Here is a 25,172-nt window from a genome sequence, read left to right on the forward strand (position 1 = left end):
CCCATTCTGCAAGTTTTCTGTTCATTCTGATGCTAGTTTCTTTTGCTGTGCAGAAGCTCTTTCGTTTAATTAGATCCCATTTGTCAATTTCTGCTTTTGTTGAATTTCTTCTGATGTTTTTGTCATGAAATCTTTGCCCGTGCCTAAATGGTATTGCCTAGATTTTCTTCTAGGGTTTTTAATAGAAAAACAAGAAAAATTAAAGGACTTGGCAAAACAGATTTTGCATTTTTCCAAATCCCAAACATTTAAAAACAACCAAAGTCACTGAATGGGTCCCATGCATCCATTGACACATCAAGTCTACTGGCAAAAATCACTCACTGCCTAATGAATCTTGTCTATCTTCATCTTTATGTATGATGACATTTAGGGCCGGCCTTGTTATTTTACCACCACAATCTCAACTTCTGAAAAGTCGTGTCTTTCTAATATTTATGGGCACCTTCCAGATAGAAAAGGAAATTAAGACACAAATCAACAGAGGAAGATTCTATGATTATGCAGTTAATAAGTAATCATATCAGTAAGAGTTCGTAATCTGCAACCTGAGATGAAGCGAGCAAACACTGTCATTCATTTGGCAGTCACTTTGTTCTGGCAAGGTTCCTACTTGCTGAAGTGGAATGCTCACTTTACAATGATCATAATGGATTAAAAGCTGTAAAATTAGGCTCTGGCTGGCAGTAAGTTCTTCATTACTCTCCCTTACCACAGTGTGCCTCCATTCACAGATGTTGCCTTAAAGAAGAGTAATCCAAGGCCTCTAAATATGTAAAAAATAGGATAAAAGTAAAGACAAAGCCACCTGCATTTTTACATAGATTTGTCTCCTCCAGATACAGCTTGGCATGTATACAAAGCAGCCATTGAGAACTGAACGTGTAAAAATCACAGCTGTTAATTTGTCAAGGACAGACCAAGTAAACTATAAGGCAGAAATAAACTCTTTCAGCAAAGATCAATGGAAAACATGGTTGAAAGAGAAGAATGGTTTGAGATGAATAAAAGTGTGAATGTCATAGTATCAATCAAATAAAAATATGAGATGCATATAATCAATGTACTTTATTGAAAGAGTAAGAAGACGAAAGAAGAAATACGTATCGTAAATGAACATTATCATGAGATATCGGGTGCAAGAATTCAATACATTGGGTAGACGGTGGAGATGTTAAGATATTAGAGAATAGCATACATTCTGTGGGCTAGGAATAGCTGTTTTCATATCCAATTGAGATTGTGAGTAATGTTAAGAGGCATAACATAGACAAATCAAGACACATAAGAAACCTATCATTAGGAGGAGGAAGAGCTTGGAATTGATTGAAGGGAGCAGTCGTGTTGACAGTTCATGTCAATACATTCCAGTTAGCAGGTTATTTAAGCAATGACTTCGGGCTAAGCTGGCCATGTAATTCTGCAAATCAGATGCTATGGAAGAGCAATTAAGAGACACTCATTTCACACTATCTTCATAGAGTTTGGATCATTTTAAATTTTTTATGGGTCTAACCTCAGAAGTAAATAAGAATTCATATCACCTCTTTCCTTTTATTAAAATAGCAGGAATGCTATACCTTATCTAGCATGGAAGATCACAAAATAACATCACCTCACAGCACCTCTGAGAAATGCCTAAGAGGTGGGAAGTCATCCCAGCCTCACTGTATGCAGTATCTGTCCAGGGTACAGAGATTCTCTCCAGTATTTTACACAACTTTGATCCAAGTAAGCTGTGCAAAATACTGAGATGCATATTAGCTCAACTCTATCAAATCATTCATATGTCCAAAATCACTCTCACTTACCACTCAAAGACCTTAAAATGTGGTTTTCTCCTGCCAAATCTTTTGTTGTCATGTTTTTTAATTAGACCTTTTATCACTTATGTACCATAATTTACCCGAGTCATTATTTTTCCACTAACACAGAGTGTGTAGGGGAAGAGGGAGGGAAAGCATGGGGTGGTGAATAAAGAGACTGTTAATGCACTAATTCCTACTTATCTCTACTCGGAATGGGAATAAGCAAAGCTGTCATTGGAAAGTGGATGTAGTAGGATCCCAAGAGATGCATCTGCTTAAGTTCAAGGATGAACTGGAGGAGGAATTAAATCACAGTTGGGGGTTAGGGGAAAGGAAAGCAAGGACTCAGCTCCCTTCCCATGGGAACTAAGAAGCAAGGGAAACTGACATGAAATCAACTCCTGCATCCAAAACACTCAAAGTCGGGTACACATCTTCCTAGCAGCTGCAGCAGGAAAACATTGGGAAACCTAAATAAGAGCAGTTGGTCACAGAACACATATTTCTAATTGTGCTTTTGCTTTTTACCACTTATATGTGTATATTGGAATTCTATAATAATGTGTTCCAATAGAGACTTCAGGACTAATAGGACATAGCATTACAAACACAAAAACAATACATTCCGGGAAATGTTCCATTGTTTTAAGGCCATATATCCCAAATTCTTCACCAAAGGCCAAATAAGCACCTACAAGAAGGGAAAAGAAGCAATGAGATGAGGAAGAGAACTTAGAAGATGACTTCAGGAATAATACGTATTGACACCTTCCATATAAGAGGTATTTCCACTTTCCTTGGATTCACAGTGTTTATTCCCTCAAACTGAATGTATTCATTTTCTTAAAAGTCTTGTATATGGTAAATTCAATAGATTTGGGATTTTTGCCAGACAACTGTTAGTGACTTTCTTTGAAACTTATCAAAGAAAATACAAGAAAAGCAAAAAGAAAAAGAAAAAAGAAGAAAAAGAAAGAATAATGTCGAGCAGAAACACTTGCATTAAATGAGATTTAAACAATTGACTTATAAAAGTATGATGAAATTATCCTAGAAAAGTCTGCTGACTTCTGTTTTCCTTCTTAGAGTTCAAATGCACAGACGTAACTTAAAAATTAAATACTTTGATTGTAATTCAGGAGGCAAGGGGGCGTTAACCTTCCTATTTAGAGATGAGGAAATTGATAGCCCTTTAGCATAACTAGATTTTCAGATTTGCATTCTTCACAAATTGCGAACATAGTGGCTGCTTTATGTTGCTTTTTCCTGGTTACTATTATTTCACATAACATGTCCAAGGCCCGTTTCATATTAGGCTACAGAGTCAGGAATTTGGGGTCTGTCACTCACAAAGAGTGTAACTTTTGGCAAGTTACTTTAACTATATAAAACTCACTGCCTGTAAAATTTACTTGTCTGTAAAATGGAGTTAATAATTCACAGGATCTTTGGTAAGATTCAAACAGAGTAATGTATGTAAAATGTATGGCAGTGTCTGGCCAAAATGCAAAAAAAAAAAAAAAATTATTCAGGTCAAAACAGACACATACACACACATGCCTATGCACCTCAAACCAGGTTTGAACTTAGGTATCCTCAAAATATTCAGGCATCCACTTAATGCAAGTAATGATTTTGCCATAGATTAAAAAGGTAGTTCATAGATGTAGGTGGCATATGTATTTAAAAATCTCTATCCACAATGGTGAACAGACAACGGGAAAAGAATACTCTTTTAACAAATAATAGGGGACAACCAGATACACATATGGAAAAGAAAGAAATTAGATCCCCAAGCATGAAAGTTAACTCTAAGTGGATCAGAGACATAAATGTAAGAGCTAAAGCTATAAAGCTCATATAGGAAAACAGAATTTGGGGAGGCTGAGGTGGGTGGCTTACAAGGTCAAGAGATTGAGAGCATCCTGGCCAATGTGGTGAAACCCTGTCTCTACTAAAATACAAAAATTAGCTAGGTGTGGTGGCACATGGCTGTAGTCCCAGCTACTCGGGAGGCTGAGGCAGGAGAATCGCTTGAACCCAGGAGGTGGAGGTTGCAGTGAGCCGAGATCACGCCATTGCACTCCAACCTGGGAGACACGAGCAAAACTCTGTCTCAAAAAATAAAAGAAAGAAAGAAAGAAAAAAAAAAAGAAAAAGAAAACAGGATTAAATCTTTATAACCTTCTTAGGTACGATGCTAAAAGCATTAGAAATAAAAGAAAAAATATATAAATTGGGCTATATCAAAACTAAAAACTATGGTGCTGCAAACTCTAAACATCCAGAAAGTAAAAAGACAACCCACTTCATGGGAGAAAATATTTGTAAATCACATGTCTGATAAGGGGCTTGTGTTCAGACTATATAAAGAACTCTTACAACTCAACAATAAAAAGACGACCCAATTTAAAAATGGGCCAAGGATTTTAATAGACATTTCTCCAAAGAAGATACACAAATGGCCGGTAAACACATGAAAAAATGTCAAGATCATTTAAAAATATTAAAGAAATGCAAATCAAAACGACAATGAAATACTACTGCTCATTCACTATGAGGGTATTGGAGAAATTGGAACCCTCTTACATTGCTAGTAGGAATGTAAAATGCAACAGCCACTTTCAAAATCAGTTTGGCAGTTCCACAAATAGAGTTACCATATGACCCAGAAACCCTACCCCTGGAGAAATGAAAACATGTTCACGCAAAAAACTTGTACATTAATGTTCATAGCAGCTATTTATAATAACCACAAAATGAAAAGCACCCAAATCACCATCAAATTATGGATAAGTAAAATGTACCATGGCCATATAATGGAATATTATTTTGGTGATAAAAAGAAATGAAATACTGGTGCCAACACTGGTGAACCCTGAAAACATTATGCTTAGTGAAAGAAGCCAGTCACAAAAGGTCACATATTGTATAATTCTAATTATATGAGAATTCCAGAATGGGCAAACTTATAAAGATAGAAATTAGACCAGTAGATTTTGAGGTGTGGAGGCAGGAGGAATGCGAAAGAATGAAGACTGACTGCTAATGGATATAGGATTTCTGTTTAAAATAAAAATGTTGCCAGGCACGGTGGCTCACACCTGTAATCCCGGCACTTTGGGAGACTGAAGTGGGTAGATCATCTGAGGTCAGACGTTCAAGATCAGCCTGACCAACATGGTGAAACCCCATATCTACTAAAAACACAAAAATTATCCAGGTCTGGTGGCGGGCGCCTGTTATCCCAGCTTATTCAGGAGGCTGAGGCTGGAGAATCGCTTGAACCCAGGAGGTGGAGATTGCAGTGAGCTGAGATAGTGCCACTGTACTCCAGCCTGGGCAACAAGAGCGAAACTCCATCTCAAAAGAAAAAGAATAAAAATGTTCTAAAATTAAACTATGATAACAGTTGCACAATGCTATAAATACACTAAAAAGAACTTAAATTGTATACTTTAAATAGGTGAAGTATATAGTATGTGAATCATATCTCAATAAAGCTCACCTGAATAAATTTTTTTTAAAAAACCTTTGGTTTTCTAGAGGTGAAGGCAAGTCAAATAAGAGGGAGAATTTCCTATTATACAGGAAAGCCTGCCCAGTCAGGTCTATGAATATCATCTCAAGACCATTTGCTTCACCAAAGTTCAGTGGAAAAACAGCTAACATTTCCATGACCTTCTTTTCTAAACTTCCTAAGTGGCTTAGAGAGAGGCTGCCCGGGAAACTCTAAATGGAATTTAAAAATATTATCTCCTGGCTTTGTAAACAGCAAGGAGCACTAATGAAGTGAGGGAGCAGCAGCCCCAGGAATGGGATATTTCATTCAGGTCCGAGGCCCATGTGGAGTCTAAGCTCATCTCTGAAAGCGGCAGGAAGGCCACGGAGAGGCCAGACCAGGGTAAGGGAGGTGAAAATCAACACAGGGAGAGAAGAAAGAATAACAACGCTGGAGGATACATAAAGCAGAGCTGGAGTGGCCATTCTTCCAAACACCAGTAAAACAACCCCTTGCAAAATTGAGCTCTGTCCTCATTCTGCCGACTAAGTTTGGATGAATGAGTGCTCCTCAAGGCACACCCCCTCACCCTCAGTTTTACAGGATTGGGAGGCCTCAGGAGGCTCTCTCCATACCTCTAGTCTCAACAGGACCATCCTGCTCATCATTCCCAGTCCCCTGGTGCTCACCAACTCTGCCAGCTTGGCTGTATCTGTGTTTGCATGACAGTCAAGTTGCGTGATGCTCCTTGAAGACGAGAATGGCCCTCCACTTTATAGCCCCAATACCTCATGAATAACAAGGGCTTAATAAATTTCTGTTGATTAATGAGGAACAAAATAAAGATGCTCTAATGTCACTAATACCCTGAACCAGTCAGTAACTTGGAGTTACCGATGATCCAATTGAGGACAAAGACACCAACCACCCCTCCACTAGCTAGGACGAGTTTGGATAATCAGGGTACAAATATTTATCAAATCCTCTGCTCTGTGGCAAGTATTAGGCTAGGCATTGAGGCTACAGTAATAAATGGTGAAGTCCTTTTGCCGTAGACGGAGAGGAACCATAACACAGAAAGCCTTCTGAGCTGATCTTCGGATTTTATTCTAAATTACTGCAAAGTGTTTTGTTTTAATTTTTTGTTACTTCTTAACCAATTTTTAAAATCTTGGGTAGTACCCACAATGATCCTGACAGATTACTTTAGTAACCTGGTTTGCTTTTCCACTAGACCTTAACTGAATGCTCATGACAATTTAGGCACTCTGCTAGGTACCAGAAACATGGCAAGGACAAAGCCCCTGCCCTCAAGCTGTGTATTGTCTCAGATGGAACACAAAACAGTGATTGCAATATGGTGCAATGATCTCTACAATACAAGTATTCACTAGTGTAATGGGAATACAACTGTGGTCTGAACACAGGTATTGATTATAATAATAGAGAAGATGGGCTCCTTACAAGAGCTATGTAGAAGATAACATCTACGGGACTTGGTGACGGAATATGAGAATATAGTGGCTGTCTGCTGCTTTTCTCTCTCTAGTCTTTTCCTTCTTTTTCCAATACAGGACCCCCCACTTTCCTTTAGGAAAATGTCTCTTCTTTAAAAGTATGACTCTAGTGGAACTCCTGATCACAGTACCCCCTACATCTCCTATTCACAAAGGTGGGTATACGTCCAACATGGCAAATCAGAGTGCCCCACCCCCATTATCTCATTCATTGCCTTAGGGATGGGCACGCAGCCCAAGAATTTTTTACGTAAGCATTCCGAACAACACATTCTTTAATGAGGTCTATGACTATGGACTTCTCTTCTTCCACCAAAGCAGATGTGAGCTAGAATAAGAGAAAAAGAAAAGGGGAAGAGGAAGGAGGAAGAGCAGGAAGAAGAGAAAAGGGAGGAGGAGGAGGATAAAAGAGAGACTTGAGAAGATTATTGGATTCCCTAGAATTGCCCAGGCTGACTCTTCTACTGGACTTCCCATCTGTTAAGTCAGGAAATTCTTTCTTACACTGAAACTAGTTTGAGTCAGGTTTCTGCCACATACAGACAAAAAGATCCTTCCTTAACCAACACAAGCAGGTGTTAAGATATTTAAAAAAAAAAAAAAAAAAAACAGGGGAGAGGAAGGCAATAACTACCAGTTCTCTAGCCGGGTGATTGGTAGCTGATAGTGACCTTCATCAAAACAAGAGAGGAGGTAAAGACACAAATCACCCCTTTACTAGCTACAGAGTTACAGGTTACAGAGTAGGGAGGAAAGCAGTGAGCTCAGTTTTTAGTCTAAAGTATCTGTGTGTGACCCAGGTGAACACTAGTAACAAAAAGTATCCATGGAAGACACCTCCATATTAACCCGTAAGTGATGACACCAAACTGCCTTTCCTCTCTATTATTCTTTGATTTATAAATTTTCTTTAAAGATGTATTTTTTTATAATGATCTCTTTTTCAAAATAAACTGAATGTGGCATATACGCACATAGAAAAGTACTAGTTCACAGACAGGAAGAGGAAAAGATTGTGCATTTCAAAGCTACCAGAACAGCTTAGATTCTCTCCCCCGCCTTTGCAACAGAACTTACCCTTCTGTTAAACACAGAGAAAAATGATCACTCTCCACCTGCCCATTCTGACATAGACATTGGGAAGTTTGAAAAATGAAAAAAGGAAGTGACCAGTAACAATGGGGGAAGTGCAGAAGTGCATTTCAGACCTTCTCTCCTTAGCCCCAAAACTCTACTGGTGGAGTTTTCATGTAAGCATGCCCAGCTCATGCCTCCTTTTTGCTCTCTTACTGCAGCAGAATTAAAAGGTTACTCTCAAACTTAATGGCTCTCCTTTCAATATCTGGCCTGCTCTTTCCCACTGAATAATTTCCTAAAACATTCCCTTCAAGTTCCCTTAAAAGGTTTCAAAAATTTTATCTTATGTGATAGAGCCAGAAGGATAATAATAATAAAAAATTACTCATACTCCTTCTGAAATATCCTGAAAGATATTTGAGAGGAGAGGTAATTTATAAACTCTAATAAAGGATTTCAGAGTCATATTTTCCCCTCACTAATCTAAATCCCTCTCTTTCCATTTAATTTCATTATGTCCTTAATCTTCAGTGGATCTAAAAAACAGCTGCTCACTCCCTGATGATACTTTGGGAAGAGTTAAGTCTACACTTGTATTTAATGTTAATTAATTTTATACTTAATTCCAACTTACTGCTCACCTGAAGCTCAATTTCTATGAAAGATAAATGAAAACTCTGAAGAGGGGAAAAGTCAAGCAAGAGATGTGTGAATAGGTGTTATAGCACTTAATGGTAGAGCACTATTAAAGTTGAATATGTCCAAATTGTGGAAACTGCCCAAAATGTCACAGGAAAGTCAGTTCCTTGTATATTTTACAATTTAAATTATATTAAAAGCACTTTGAGATAAAAATAGGCATAGTGCAAACTGTTTCTTCAATTGCTTTAAAAACCTGTGAGATCAGAAAGGAATTTTGAAAGGGCAGATGGAAAAGTGATTGTTTACCAAAAAATATATATCTATATGGAATTTCCCTCCTTCATAGCCCAGTTAGTAGGGCTGAGAGATGCAGGCAGCCCTAGGGAAATGGAGGGAAATGTGGATAAATGTACTGAGGCCACAAGCCTAATCCCTGAGCCCCTCACCCCTGCCTTCTCCCAGTTCTGCTCAGAGACATTGCAATTCCATTATTTTCCAAGGCTCTCCCTCTCCCCGTCTCTGGAGCAGCAGCGCTGCATCACATTGAGTTTAAAATAAAGAAATGCTTTTCCTAAAGAATTCACACACAAATAATCTCATTACCCCAGTGCTTAGGTTTATACAGCAGACGTCTTCTGCCAGAAAAAAAAAAAAAAATGCACTCTACGCTCACTCACATGGAACAGCTGCGAGGAGAGAAATGGTATTTAATTCATTGTGAAATATTCAACAATGGCTACACTGCACTTTTAAAAGCCTTTTGATAGTAAAACCCACAGGGAACAGCCCATCCTGTGTGCTGAAAAGCAGCTTCCCCACAATTAGTCTCTCTATTCAGAGGTCTGGGAAGTCTGTGTAAACTTCAGCACGTGCTATGTACACTGTGGGTAGCTTCAAGGGTATAACCTTTCAGAAACTTCTTAGGGTTTAGTCTTGCTCAGTGACTCTGTCTGCTCACAGAGCTGGCTGGTTGGGGGAGAGGGGGAGCAGTGTAAGGGGGGCAAAGGAAGTATGATGCTTAGGTGAAGAGGTAAGCAAACCCTCTAGACCCTAACTGAATGCCCAACAAAGGAAAACCATTCTCTGGAGGAGCTTTGCAGATTATCAGGCTTCCTCCTGCCCTTAAATGAGCAATGTGGGACTCAAAGAAACCAGAGAAGATACAAAAGAAATCAGGCAACAGTGTCTCATTTTCCCTTTTCCATTTCTGTGGAATTTTCTGTGGTCTCTGCTTTGTAGGAAAGCTAGGAAAGCTTATCTATTCTTATCCTGGAGGTGGGCAATTAACACAAAGGGTGAGGCAGCAATGAAAATGTGAACAAATGCTTGGTCAGGCAAAATGTGTATGGTTGTTAAGAACATGCACTTTAGAGGAATATTTAAGCTTAATTATCAGCCTGCCTCCCAGAATTACAGTTACGCTTCTTTGGGGAGGTAACTTGACCTCTCTGATTTTTATTTATGTCATCTGTAAAATGGGAATAATATCACCCTCATAGAAATATTGTAAGGGCAAAAGACCATATACATGAGATCCTTGGCAAACAGAAGGCATTTAGTGAATGGTAACCACTATACCTCTCAAGCATCTGGAAGAACAGTCCTTCTTTTGGACTTTCTGGAATAAGATTACTAGAATTGGAAGAGAATGGGCTATGAACTATTTTCCATCTATAATCTTAATTTGTAATTGATCAGTTGAGAAGCAACATAAAAATATGCTCAGATATCTAATGGGAAGTCCAGAGGGATCTAAATCATGCTAAAAACACAACAAAAGATTAAAATTCGAGAAAATGTTGCATCATGGTAGTTTTATTGTTCAGAAACTAAATTCAAAGTTTTCAAAGCCCAAAGTATAGATGAAATGTCCAAATATTTCAGGTATGGTTTAAGCGAGCAAAACAAGATTTCTATCATTTCTAATCTCTACTCAACGCTCCAGGAACAAACCACAGGCAGTCCTGTCTCAAGTAGCCAGCTACTTTCATTATAAAACCCAAAATTCAACCAATGAACGTTCACCAGGATACAAGCTCTAAGCCCTGCTCAGCCAAGAATATCCACCTGATGTATTGACCAAAGGTGAAAAAATCCTAAGATGTCGCTGGGAATTTCAAAGAAGTTGACTGGGGTTGGGTAATCTGTCTAGACTGGAGAAGTCTGAAAACGGCCTCCACTTATCTAAGTGAGTTTGTAGCAGTAGATGTAACACTCAGTGGTTCCAAGAGAAGCCAATGATCAGCAATGAGGGCTAAGATGCCGAAAGAATGACCTGGGTTCTGGGGCAGTGAGCTGAGGGAGTCTGTAGCATCCAGGAGTTTATCTGCTATAGTCATTCCTGTATACAGTCTCTCGGTATCCAGCGGGGGATTGGTTCCAGGATAACCCCTTGCCTCAGATATCAAAATCCATATATGCTCAAGTCCCTGATATAAAATGGTGCAGCTTTTGCATATAACCTATGCACATCCCCGATACACTTTAAATCATCTCATGACTACTTATAATACCTAATACAATATGAATGGTATGTAAATAGTTGTTATATTGTATTGTTTAGGGAATAATGGCAAGAAAAAAATAGTAAATGTTCAGTACAGATGCAAATAGTCTTTTTTTTTTTTTTCTTTTTTTTTTGAGACAGAGTCTTACTCCATCACCAGGCTCCAGCCTGGAGTGCAGTGGCACGATCTCGGCTCACTGCAACCTCCACCTCCTGGGTTCAGGCAATTCTCCTGCCTCAGCCTCTCGAGTAGCTGGGACTACAGGCGCGTGCCACCACGCTCAGCTAATTTTTGTATTTTTAATAAAGACCAGGTTTCGCCATGTTGGCCAGGATGTTATCGATCTCTTGACCTCATGATCCACCCGCCTCGGCCTCCCAAAGTGCTGGTGTGAGCCACTCACTGTGCCCAGTGCAAATATTCTTTAAAAAAGTTTTTTTTTTGCTCTGAAGTTGGTTGAATCCATAAAATGCAGAACCCATGGATATGAAGAGCCAAGTGTACATTGTTTGCATGGGGGAAGGTGTTAGCTCTGATTTTCTGCACCCCTATACCCTTTAGGGGCACTATTTCTACATGCTTTCTTTCCTACATGAGATAAGGATGCTGGGGAAAATCTACTGTGCACTAGAAAGTCCATGAGATGCAGATCACAGTGTGACTTTCCTGTGGTGCTTTGACATAGACTGAAGCTCCCCATCCCCACCTCCAGCTCACTTTGGGGAGGTCCCAGGTCCACAGTTTTCCAGGGTGTTTGCGGAGATCATCCTGAGGAGCATGAAATGAAAAAAATATGTTAAAGGAAAAGGAGAGATGTGGCTAGACTTTGGGCAAGTCTGCAATGCTTCTGTCTCCGAGACAATGGAATGGAAACAACTTCCAGATTTAAATACACTCTCTTGGGACTGACCAGAGCAGGGAGAAGGGATTTATAGGAAGGAAGTTTATACCAGAGAATTCATCCCAGTTCAACAAAATATGCATAGCATACTCTGGAAGTTCAATGTGCTAAGTGTTGTAGGAAGGTACAAATGTACCTTTCTTTTGGAGCAGTAGTTCTTAACCTCTTTGGGAGTCTCAGACAACTTGACAATCAGAGGAAAGCTACAGATCCATAGAAAAATTTCTGCACAAAATTTCAGCAGGATCACACTTTCCTGTCACTCCTCTGGGGCACAAACCCCTGCTTCATGAGAAACAGCAGGTCTAAGACATGTTAGAAAGTTGTCAAGGTTGATTTAAAAAAAAAAGTATGAGGTATGTAAGATATCCAGTAAAAATGGCAAAGGCAATTAGAACTCCATAGCTACTTAAATCACTGTTATTTCTGCCTCTCAAGCACTACTTCAGCAAGTCTCAGGAGGTATGGAAAAGACTGATGACACAACCTTGAAAATTGGTGGCTTTGTTTTGTTGGTTTTTTAATCCCACCTACAAGGATAAACAGAGATCCCAAAGTCCTGTTTTCTTAAATAGCAAGAATGTTTGAAAGAGGCAAACAATTCTTCAGAGGTCATGAGGAATCTAACTAGGATGTCCGGGCAAGGAGTGGAAAAAGCATATTTTAAAAAATGGTGATGGTGGGGGATGGGGTGTGGCCAACTGTCTAGGGGGCAGGGTCTAGACTGAAAGCTGAGGGGCAGCTTTGGGGACAGCCAAGGTTGCCCCATGCTTCATTAGGAAGGTGATTTTTCTCAGAGTGCAATTAGATCTCCTGTCTGACTGATGAACTCTGTCCCATGAGATATTTATGATCTTCAGATAGCAGTGAGGGGACAAGTCAGTGAAAATGGAGCCCAGAGGCATTCAATAGGGAAAGAAAAGAGAGAAAGGAAGAAAAAAAGAAAGAGGAAGGAGGAAAGAAAAGGGAAGGGAAGGAGGAAAGAAACGAGAGAAAAGTAGGGGAGTGAGAGAGGAAGAAAAGGAGGAAGGGGAACCCTGGGCAATTACGGTAATGTATGAAAAGGTAACCTATGAAATCATGAATTAAGAGCCTTCTCCATGCCATGCCTGGTGCTTTGTCATTTCCACATTCAATAAATACGGGTTTTTTCCCCTTTCTTCCTTCACAATTAATTCTGCGAGGTCGGCACTATTATATTACAAATGAGGAAACTGAGGCTCAGAGGGTTCCGTGATTCTTACCCAGGGTTGCACAGCTGGTGGGTGGCAGAGCTGAAAACTGTGCCCCAACCAGCCCTACCCAGCTCTCTTGATCCTTTGTTAAACGGTAACGACACACTCTCTTACCTATCTCTCTATCTCCCCAACCTATCTGGAACTCTCTGTAACCTATTGCAAAACTAAATCTAAGCCCAGAATCTCTTCTGTTCCAACCGTCTATTTCTTAAGCCCCGCTTGGGGCACAGACGCTGCCACAGGCCCAAGGGAGAGGTTCAGGCCGAGGCAGTCCACGCCCGTCCTCTCCTCCCTCCTCTCCCGGGAGTGGAAAGCTCGTCCCGGGACGCCCCTAGCTCCGGGCCGGCTTCGCCTGCGCCCGCGTTGCTGGCAGCGCCGGGGTTAACCCGCCCGCCCTGCGGAGCAATGATTTCTGTTTTATTTCAGCAGGGGAAGTGTGTGCTGCCTGATTAGCCTGATGGTTTCCTCTTTTCCCATAACCTCCAGACCCCCATGGCCCAAGTGTTTACTCTCTGAAATAAAAAATCTGCTGGTGTTTTTCTTTTTGTGTGCTCGTGTATTTTGGGAGGATTGCAGAGGAGGAAGGCGGGGTAGGGGTTAGGGACCGGGAGGCTGGGGGAGGGGAGCGGGCCGCCTCCTCCAGCTGCAGGCTCCGGGCTGAGACCCCTGGCTGCAGCGCAAGAAAGCAACTTATTAACGAGGGAGCTGGGTCTCCTGCCCCGGCAGCTATAAACACAGTGAACATCTGGAGAGAGCCCGCGTTTCTCCGGGCGGCCAGACACAGCACTGCAGGCTGTCCCCGCGGCGCAGCCCGCCCCCACCCTCCCCTCTCACGCGCCCCTCGCCCCTCCGCTGGGCTCCGGCCCCCACATCATCCGCCCACCCGAAGACGTCCATTCACGCCGGGCCGCGGCCGGAGCCGAGCGGGGCCTGACGCCAGCCAGCGGCGGCCACCGTCCCACCCCCGTGCGAGGAGTTCCAGGAGAGGGGTCAAACTGCTTGAATCGCATAAGAACTCGGTGCCCCAGGGACCTTTTCCCAACTCGGACTAAATATTTGTGGTTTGAAAGAGTTGAGAGAACGTTTTTTTCTCCGCAGCCCCCTGGGAGTCCCAGAGCAGTGCTGTTACTTCCTAGGATGTTTGAGAAGCTGCGAGTCCGAGGGCAGGCCCTCGGAAGGCTTGCCTTCCCACTGTCACTCCGCGGACCCAGCCTGGAGGCTTCGGTTTCTCCGTCCCGGTTTTCCTCCTTCCCAGGGACCTGGAGGGGTGATTTACATTTGTAAAGGCCTTTCCAAGCCCTCATTCCTCGGGGCTGTGGGAGTCACTCCTGAGAGCCTGGGGTCTCTGGTCTCTAACCTGGCTGTGCAGCTCTTTCTGGCCCTCACCAGGCTGGCCTCTCCTTTCACTGGTGAAGTGAGGCACGGTGAAGGGCACGGTGGGCAGTTGCTAGCACATTAGCCTTGAGCAAGATGTAAGTGAGCAGGACTGAGATGTGGTGGGCATCTGGTGTCTTTGACTCACCTAAATCCGCACTCACAACATGCCAAAAGGAAAAAGAAGAAAAGCATCGTTTATTTATTGGTCGAGATAGGCCGTGGTCTTTTAAGTGTATTACCCTCATGCGGTGGACACAAGAACTCTTTGGAAAGAGTGTATTTCACCTGTGAAAGGTGAGGGTTGGGAAGCTCAGTGGACTTAGCCAAAGCCGAGCACCTGTACCAGGCAGTGCTCATGGGATCCCAAGGCATGGGCCGGCTCTTCCCACAAGACCAGGCCAAACCCTCTCCTTAGACTTAACACTCTTCAGTTAGACTCAAAATGTATACCAACAGTCCTTGTAATCTGAATATGAAATAGAACCAGCTCAAAAGCCACCAAGGCAGCAGGTGGTGGGAGGAGAAAGAAAGAGGCCATGTAGGAAGCAGGAGCAATTTCAGTCCACAGCTGATCAGAGGCGTGCCCTCCACTTAAGGAGAATAGGGTCAGGCATTTGCAGAACCTCAGTATCAGATGAGCAAACTGACAGAGCGAGTGTGCAGGATTCATTACGCATGTGGACTCTCCCTAGTGGACTCCTTGGGCTAGGCTGGCCTTGCTTTTCTTCCTCTTTCCAACCTCTGGCCCTCTCAGAGATGGGATGAGGATATGTGGCAAGGCTGTTCCTGCATCAGGCTTCTCTCAGTGCTGTTCCCTGGGAGTAGCTGGTCAGGGCAGTGAGGCCCCAACCTCTGCCTTCTATGAAAGGCTGGAACCTAAGATAGGGTTACAGCTTGCTCCTCCCAAACAGCACAGCCATCCAGGCAGAATCCAAGAAGGTCCACATTTCCCCATCTCCCTAAATATTTGGACTTTATTTAAAGACAGATTAATTCCCTAGTCTTGTGCTAGAGAACAGTTGTGCATTAGTGCAGACAGTTCCCCATTGAGCTGAAAAATTGAAAAAATTAAATAAAATCCTGAGACTGGAGTGTCCCAGTTGTGTTTCTAATTCATTTCACCTGGACTCCCTACAAGTTTCCTCTGAGAGGAATTCAGGGACAGCATTAGTCCAATATTGTAATCGTCCAATGTTACAACATCCCTAAAACACGCTCACAGGATCAGAACTGTTCTGAAGAAAAAAGAAACTGACACAGGTCCTCTAGAAAAGAAAAACACACCCTGAATAAGGAAAGAAGATGGGGTGCAGCAGATGATAGAGTCTGAAACACCATTCTGTAAAACCACAGACCTGCTAAGAGAATAAACATTTCAGAGCAAGGTGAGTCTCCATTTAACAAGTCTCTCTGGCACTCCTTCAGCATTCTCAACACTTAAAAGCCAAATTGGAGGCATCTGTGTTTCCTGCTGAGATGTCCCACCTGGTTGTGGATAGCACTTTCCAAACACTGGCCCAGGTTTGATCTCTCCCAGCCGCTCGGCTGTCTGAGAAAGCCCCAGGAGAGACTATGAACTCAGCCTTTCAGACTATCTCCCACTTGAACTTCCAAAGTTTATTTGGGAAAGACGTTCTTTAGTTCCACCATTTTGTTAGTAAATTTGTTTTAGAGATTTTAGTGAGATCCAAAGCCACACATCAGCACTGCCAAACTTTATGTCATAAATAAGTATAATATTTCATATGGAAATCATTTGTTCTAGCATGTAAATGTACACTCACATACACACTTGCATAAAAGTTGCTTTAAAGGAGAACTGACTCTTCCCTTGTTCCATATATCTTCTCAGTATCCTGGGCGTGGCACTGGTCACCAAATGTGTTCAACCAATCAGTTGGTCACTCTCTGACTCAATTAAACCCAGTTTTGGACTCCCAAAATGTGCTTTGGGACAATGAGTCATAATAGCAAATATTCATATCAGGCTTGCTAAGTGACAGCACTGCTTTATGCTTTACACATATGAACTTAGTGGTTCTCAAAGTGTGATCTCCAGCCCAGCAGCATCAGCAGCACCTGAGGACTTGTTAGAAATGCAAATTTTTGAGCCTTAACCTAGACTCACTGAATCAGAAACCCTGGGAGTAGAACCCCATAACCAGTGTCTTAACAAGCCCTAAAGTGATTCTGATGTACTCTGGGAGTTCCTGCTTCAATAAGTCTTGGGTACGGCTCAAGATTTTGCATTTCTAACAAGTTCTCAGATGAGAGTGATGCTGCTGATCTGAGGACCATGCTTGGAGAATCATTGGTATAGATGCGGAAACTGGGTACAAAGATTAAGTTGTCTAAGGTCACACCGTTAGGAAGAGCTGATGCAAACACAAGTTACCTGGGTCCAGAGTCTCGGTTCTTTCCTACTACACTAAATAAACACCCTTTCTCATGAAGAATGGGAAGTGGCAGAGAGGCTATGAATGTGGTTCAGTGAAGGTTTTACTGTGTTCAGTGACCAAAGACATAGCAAACTGCATTCTACAAGAAGAAAAAGTATTGTCTTGTTTCTCAAATCAAGGACTATGGTACTGAGACTATAGGTTCTGTCTCACAAAATTAAGCTGCGTTTCCTATGTTCTATAGCTCCAGGCTGCTTCCCAGCCCTAAGCAAGTAATTTGCAAAAGTGTGCTTGCTCACAACCTCACATCTGTTAAGTCTGGCTGATTCCAGACAAATCCATCCTTGAAATGAAAAATAATTTGATACTATAACACGTTGAAAGAATGCCAAGTAAGCATCGTATTTTCTGATACAGACTACGACCATTCATGAGCATCATAATTGTGAGGCTGAAATCAAATATGAACCGCTGGCATTGATTGAATGGACTGAGGTCTTGTGTTCTGGGTGCTCAGTGGGGTCTCTCCGATGTCGGTTTTGGAAAACAGGCAGTGTCTGACTTCAGTAAGGTCTGGGCACCACTATGAGGCTCACTGCCATTACCCTGCTGTATCCAACAGGACTGTGGGTAGGAACTAGTCATGACAGTTGATGATGGTAAAATGTCAGTGAGCTCTTAAAGACAGAGAACAAGAGACTGAAATGTAAAAATGATTCTTGTTAGGATGGTTGGAGAGAAAGGGCTGAGGTTGAGGGACAGAACAGAGGAAGGGAACAGAGAGGAGGCAGGGTCAGTGTCTCCACTCCAGTCAGACTATAAACAGTAACAGACATTTCAGCCGTGTCTAGTGTAAGAGGCTCCATTGATTCACAAGGTTCCCTAACAGAAGGATGACGAGAAGCTGAGACAGAAAGGGCCCATTCATTCATGCAGAACACCAGCACTGAGCCCCATTGGCTCTCGCTAATGGCTCCAGGCTGATAGGGAGGAGGGGGAAACAGGCCGACAGTAGGAGGAGGTAGAAATGAAAGAAAATGATGACTACAAGATTGTTATGAAGAAATGTACAGCTGCACAGGCAATTGCATGCAAATGTGGCTTCCCTTTTTAGCTGTATAGCTAATGTCCTCAGATTCATCTATTTTTCTCTTTCATGTCATCTTCCCCTCCCCTTCTTGCCTTTTCTTTTTTCTGGGCTCCTCACTTCTTTTCCCCTTCTCATTCATCGTTCATTTTCTTTTCCCATTATTCTCCACCACACTACTAATATCCACCTTCATTTTCTGTGCATCATTTTCACACATGTCTTCTTTCTCCCACCACACCCACTTTATCATCTATTTTATCCAATCGATTCCCGACAGGCCTTGGTGCCTGAGAATTCTCTCCTGCTCACCTGGTAAGGCTTTCCCCCTCATTCATACTTTCTCTCTGCTTGATTCTCTCTCCCCGCTCCCTTCCACCCTCCCGCCACTCTCCTCCTTCTCCTCCTCCTCCTCAGCCTCTGCCCCTTCATGAATAGAAACAACATTCTGAAAAGGCCTACTTGCTCTTTGATAGCCCCTCCTATCGGTATTCTCTGCACTGACAGATGTGTAGTCCTTGGAAAAGAAGTTCATTCATCCCTTCTGAGAGCACGAACGTGACGGGGGAGCAGGGGTGGGCAGTAGCCATGAGACGGAGGACGGGAAGGAAACTGAAGTTATAAATAGGATAAAAGAAGATGAAAAAAAATGTCGAGTATTTTTTCTCTTTCTTTATATTCAACACATCTCCAAGGAAATGTGCCACAGCTGGAGAAATCATTGGTTGGTCTATGTCTTCATCTCCCTTCCCTATAACCCCACGATCCCCGTCCAAACAACACCCATCACTGAGGAGAGCTGGACCACAGCCCAGAAATAATCCCTCCAACTCCTTCGTCTGGGAAGCTCAAAAGCTAAAGGAGGGGCTAGAAAAGCTCAGGGTTCTTGCCAGACGTTTCCATCAGAGAGAGTCTAGGACAGTGGGAACTACAACCATCACATTTGTGAAGAGATTGCCCCCAACTGGTAGGGGCCACACCCCGATGGAAGCTGTGTACCGTCTCTGAGCTACAGTTGATGGCAACCCAGGTCATTCTAGGAATGGATATAATGTGCCCCAATCTTCTCAACCTATCAAAAGTAGGGATGATTCCAGCTTCCTTTTTGCAAATATAAACTATGAGAAGAAGACAATATTATCCTGCTGTAAGTCCTTGCATTTTAAAGCTGTTCTTCATATGCTTCCCAGACACTGTCTCATTGGCTCTGAAATAAAAATGTCATTGCCTTTGAGAAACTTGACAAAGAGTAGCATGAAAAATCAGCTCACTTGGGAGTTTATGTACTTTGAGCTCAGTTAAGAAAAAGGAGAGTCGGCCGGGCGCGGTGGCTCACGCCTGTAATCCCAGCACTTTGGGAGGCCGAGGCGGGTGGATCACGAGGTCAAGAGATCGAGACCATCCTGGTCAACAAGGTGAAACCCCGTCTCTACTAAAAATACAAAAGATTAGCTGGGCATGGTGGTGCGTGCCTGTAATCCCAGCTACTCAGGAGGCTGAGGCAGGAGAATTGCCTGAACCCAGGAGGCGGAGGTTGCAGTGAGCCGAGATTGCGCCACTGTGCTCCAGCCTGGATAACAAGAGCAAAACTCCTTCTCAAAAAAAAAAAAAAAAAAAAGAAAAAGAAAAAGGAGAACCATGTCTATTTGCTATTGAAGCAGAGACATTCTGATCTTCAGGCTATGGGCAAGTAGAGATGGCCTCAGCCATTAATAAGATGTAACTTGTGGCAAGCAGGGACCATCCAGAGCTGAAAGCGTTAAAGCAAGGCAGCTTTAACCTCAGTTGCGTTGGGAGATCTAAGACTTAAGCCTAGTGGCATTAATAGGATTCAAGAATTATACAAATATAAACACAACCATTTTGACCTTTTGCTTATACAAACAAAATCTATTTTGTTTAGAATTTTAAAAGGATCACTTTTCTCATGTCCTCAAATTTTAAGTCCTTAAGTCCAACCTGTGAACAGGTACAAAATCCTCCCAGCTCCCTTGTGAAATGGATAGGTAGCTGAGAAATTTGTATTTATGCTTAGAGGAACTGAGATAACAAGCAGAAAGTGACAGCATAAATATTATTATGTCTACAACCCAGGGCAATGCCAAAGAAAGCCTCAAACATCAATGACTATTGAGTGAAGGGAACATGGGACATATGAATTGATTTCATTCTGCCTTAGAGAGCAACCAGGCAAATGGAAAGCTACTCCCCATGCCTCCTTACCCACCATACACACAGCCCATGGAGTGCCGCAGCATCTTGCCCTGTGTCTGTTTATTCCTGATGAGCAATAAAGCATGGACAACAAAGCAAATATTTAATTTATTTCTCCACTGTTATAAAAGTAGTTGACCAAAGAATTTTGTGGAGTAAAAGAAGACTGAACCAAAAAGTAGCCTTCAAGTTAGTGAATCTCCCTGCCATGCCATGCCCAGGTAACTCCCCAGAATTGCAATTTCCCAACATGTGAGAGAAATTACATTTTTATGCCAACAATTCATCCTGGGAGAAAACACAGATTTTGACTGGCCATATGATATTCAAATATATTATCATAACATGATCTCATGTAAAAGTGAACTTAATATCTGAATTGATCATTTCAGAATTCCCAAATTCAAATTTAATATTTTTTATTTTAAAAAAGAAAAACCACTAGCTAGTAAACCAAGGACTAATGCAATTTGTGAGAAACGGAGTGACTCCTGAAAACGGCATGGAGATAAGGACTTTAGACTCCCGAGGTCCCTGAGAACGTAGATCCATTGATTTGAGAGCTCTCTGGAGGAGCTTGACTCCCACTCACCAGAGGGCAGCACTGCCACCAGCAAGTGAAGGAGAGAAGGGAGAGGGACAGAAGAAAAAGAAGCGGGATCCAGGTGGACATGGGCAGAGAGGCAGGGAACAATGGAAACAGTTGAAGATGGAAAGAAAGTATGTTCTGTAAGAAGGCCAAGCAATTCACATATCTCTGTTTATCCAGCTCAGACTCTGTGCCTGCAGAACTTCTAGGCTCTCTGACAACAGCCAAAACGGGTGTCAGGAAATGCAGGGCAAGCAGAACTATTTGCAAGGTGGAGACCTAAAGCAACCTTTCTTGGGCCCATTCCTAGAGTTTAGTTTTCCTGTCAGGGAATAAAATAACCCAAAAATGATGGAGAAGGCCTGGGACTTTCCATTCAAGAACAATAGCATCCATACCCACATAAGCCATGGCAGCTGTTATTTGAAAGAATGCAGCCCTCATCAGATTTCCATTTGCCTTCAACTCTACCCTTAATCCCAGCTTTTTTTTATGTTCCTACCTGAGACACAGTGTTCGAGACCAGTAGGAACTTCCTGAGTTGCCATTTCATCCCAAAAGGGGTAGCAAGGTCTTTGCTGGTGATAATTGGACTGGAAACCACAGGTCATTCGAGGATCTTCACAAATGTTGCTAGGTCCTTGCCTCTATGACCAGAAAAAAAATAGAAGAAAATATATTAGGAGGAAAATCTCTGTTGTTTAGTCCTAAAGGAGCTATGACTTCACTTCATCCAATCACATGTAAGTAGGAATCATCTATAGAGGATGACAGAATACAACCAACTATTGTTTTCCTCTCTTATCTACCCCCCCGCCCAATAAAGATGCAGGGAATGAAAAGAATTTCTGACTTAGACTACTTATGCATTTATCTTCCTCTATTTCTTCTAGTTTTTGAGGACTACTTTGCTGACCTTCAAATAAGAACCCATGGTTAACAGCAGGGTGGAATACTGACCATCTTGAATTTATACACTCATATTTTTAATGATATCTTACTCTATAAAAACATCATGAAAGGCTATTCTTACAAGGCTTACTCCACTACCATACAACTAGTAAATGATAAATGCTAAAGGAAAAAAAACAGACCTATGTAATAAAATTCACATCATTTTTTGGTTAATCAGTGTGTACAGGTTTTAAAGACATTGGTTGCTAGGAAGGAATTGTCCATTTCCCCCGGTTTTCAGGGACTTGTGCCACCCTCTTAGTAGTTTTATGAACTCCATAAAATATACGATCCCGATCCACATGGTACTCTCTAAGGAAGACAAATGTGCTATGTGGAAAGTCACGTTTTGCCGTGTTTATAACCCTAGCCTTTGAAGTCAGGTATACATAATTCAAATCCCAGCTCCACCACTTACAATATGGAGCCTGGGCCTGCTCCTTAATCTAAACCTCAGTTCATGCAATTGTAAAATGAAAATAATAGAAACTAGAAACATGTACATATAGTTCTAGCTACTCGGGAGGCTGAGGCAAGAGGATCACTTGAGCCCAAGAATTTGAGGTCAGCCACACAGTCAGGGCAACACAGCAAGACCCTACCTCTAAAAATAAAATGGATGTAGTAATACTTACCTCATGAGGTAGGAGGATTGAATGAAATAATGTATAAGAAAATTATACATAAAGTAAAATAAAATGTAAAATTGCATTTAATGATATTATATATTGTATGAAATGCATGTGATAAGTATATGAGGTCTGGTCTTCAATATAAGGTAGGCATTATTTTAATTTAAGAAATCCTTAACATTCCTAGAAATGGGCACATAGGTTAAAAACTACTTTTCACAAAAGGAAAAGCAGCAAATTCATGGAAAGAAGATTTCCAGAGACTATGTGTCTAATCTACACTTGCCCATCCTCAACTTTCTTTTTTTCTTATTACTCTCTTATGGTCCCTGCACCTTAATACTTCGAAACTGAATCCACTCAAAACACACTTTCTAGTCTTATAAATCAAGCCTTGTGCTCTCGATATAGATCCTCATCTTTTCATATTCCTTTAGAGCCTTTTTCAAAATGCAATATCAAGCAACAGAGTTGTAGGAATAGGGTCTTGAGTGAGGGAATTTTGATTCTAAATGCTATCAAGAACTCTTAAGTTACCCATATCTGTCTTCTTCTGGGACAGCATGCACGGTTAGCCAAAAACAAAAGATCCTTGCAAAATGGTAGTAGGTAGTATGAGTTGGTTCTTCTAAGCTGGTAGATAGTTTGTTACAGGTCTTACTAGGGTGGTGGGAATCTAAGAACTTGAATTTGGATTTAAAAGTTTGGGTTTTCTATGCTAAAGAAAAGCCACTTGAAGGAAAGGTGTAACTGGTAAAGAAGGGCTGAAGAAAAATGATCTGGGTATAATGTGCAGAGGACAGTGGGAAGGCAGATATTCAGTAAGTATGTAGGGTACAAGATGATGTGGCTTCACACCTGGGTGATAACAAGGTAGCCATATTGTAGGTCAGCTAACAACCTTTGAGTAATAGCTGTGCACAGAATCAGCTGGATTCGACATGGTTTTTTTTTTTTTTTTTTTTTTTTCCTGGAGTTTCTCCTGCCCACAACTGGGCTCTTGGTCAACAAGGATAGTTTGTTTGTTTTTTCATTTTATAAACGAAACCCTCTGTACATTTTTAAGGCATAGTTCCTCTGTAGCTGTCCTCAGTGGAGCCACAGGATCCTATTTTTAAGAATGAGAAGGCAATAATGTACAAAACCTACCATTAACCACTAGAATCTTTGCTAGGGGATGTTCCTGAGAAGTCTTTCGTGGTTTTGTTATCTAGACACCTGTCTGTTTATTAGACATTTCATGAACTGACTTAATAACTATTTCATAGAGTATGAAAATGATATTTTTACTCAAGAGAACCACATCACCAATTCCAATTCATTACGAAACTGCCTCAGTTGAGGAGAAAAAAAGCAAGTTACTAACAGATCAGAAATCTGGGCAGCCCAGCCGCCACCCTACTGCTTGAAAAGGCCACCACACAAAGCAGGTCCCTGCTTATTGAGTCTCTTCATTGGCGTCTTCCTTTCCTGGCTACAAATGGAAATGAGTCAACAAGATGCAAGCCACACTCCCCATCTCCACCACAGGTTTAAGAAAACCATCTAACAGGTTCTCACTCATCCATCCCACAGGTGATTGCCAAAAAAACATAACAAACATCACACACCTGCTCAGTGCCCCTGGCACACTGAATATCAGAGATGGTCCCCTCTTTTTTTTTTTTTTTTGATATACAGTCTAACTCTGTCACCCAGGTTGGAGTGCAGAGGCACAATTTCAGTTCACTGCAACCTCTGCCTCCCAGGATCAAGCGATTCTCCTGCCTCAGCCTCCCAAGAACCTGGGATTACAGGCTTGTGCCACCACGCTTGGCTAATTTTTGTATTTTTAATAGAGTCGGGGTTTCACCATGTTGGCCAAGCTGGTCTCGAACTCCTGACCTCAAGTGATCAGCCCGCCTCGGCCTCCCAAAGTGCTGGGAATACAGGCATGAGCCACCACACCCCGCAGAGATGGTCCCTTTTAAGCCTCACAACAATTTTGCAAGATTGCTATCTTCATCTTCTTTTTACAGAAGACCAAACTGAGGTTTTAAGAGGTCAAGTAAATTTCCCAAGGCCACACAGCTAATAAAATAATAGAGACAGAATTCCAACCCAAGTCTATCTGATTTCAGATTGTCTTTTCTGCTACATGCACAATATGCAGCTTGCATGGCTGATGTACAAATTGCTCAAGAATGGCCGTTACTGTTCCATAATAGGTACTCAATGAATTATGGCAACGTGCATTCATGGACTAATATATTTGGTGCACCTAGTCTATAACCAATATTATGTTAGATGCTAAGAATACAATATGAGCAACAAATAAACCATGGCCTTAGGAGCATACAGACAAGTAAACAGGAAAGTACAGCAAGGGATGTGACAGAATTAAGTATCAATGTATAGAGGGAGAGGAAGAGAAGCAGGGAAGGCTTCCTAGAGGAAGCAGATTAAGGTAATAACTGAAAGATTGAGTAAGATTTGCACTAAAATATTTGATGAAGGGCCATGTGAGCAAAAGAAAAGGGAGATAATCCACCCAAAGGTAGAAGAGAACATGTACAGCTATGTAAGGAGCAATAAGAAAGATTCAGAGAGGTGTTATGCAAAGATAAAGACTGTGTGGTGGCCGGGCACGGTGGCTCACACCTGTAATCCCAGCACTTTGGGAGGTCGAGGTGGGCAGATCATGAGGTCAAGAGATCGAGACCATCCTGGCCAACATGATGAAACCCCA

At 41.9% G+C, this 25,172-nt stretch overlaps 1 protein-coding gene across 4 annotated transcripts in view; it reads right to left on the reverse strand.

Annotated features, from left to right (window-relative positions):
• ETS1 (ETS proto-oncogene 1, transcription factor) overlaps positions 1–25,172 on the reverse strand; it is a 126,665-nt gene that overhangs the window by 76,576 nt on the left and 24,917 nt on the right. For all 4 annotated transcript variants that reach the window (XM_064375577.1, XM_064375575.1, XM_012470128.3 and 1 more), the window contains exon 3: positions 21,361–21,505. In XM_064375577.1, the coding sequence (XP_064231647.1) occupies positions 21,361–21,505 (145 nt within the window). The remainder of the gene's footprint in view (positions 1–21,360; positions 21,506–25,172) is intronic.

Source organism: Aotus nancymaae, unplaced genomic scaffold (genome assembly GCF_030222135.1).
Source record: "Aotus nancymaae isolate 86718 unplaced genomic scaffold, 86718_ANA_hifiasm-v0.15.2.pri h1tg000012l, whole genome shotgun sequence".
NCBI classification, from domain to species: Eukaryota; Metazoa; Chordata; class Mammalia; order Primates; family Aotidae; genus Aotus; species Aotus nancymaae.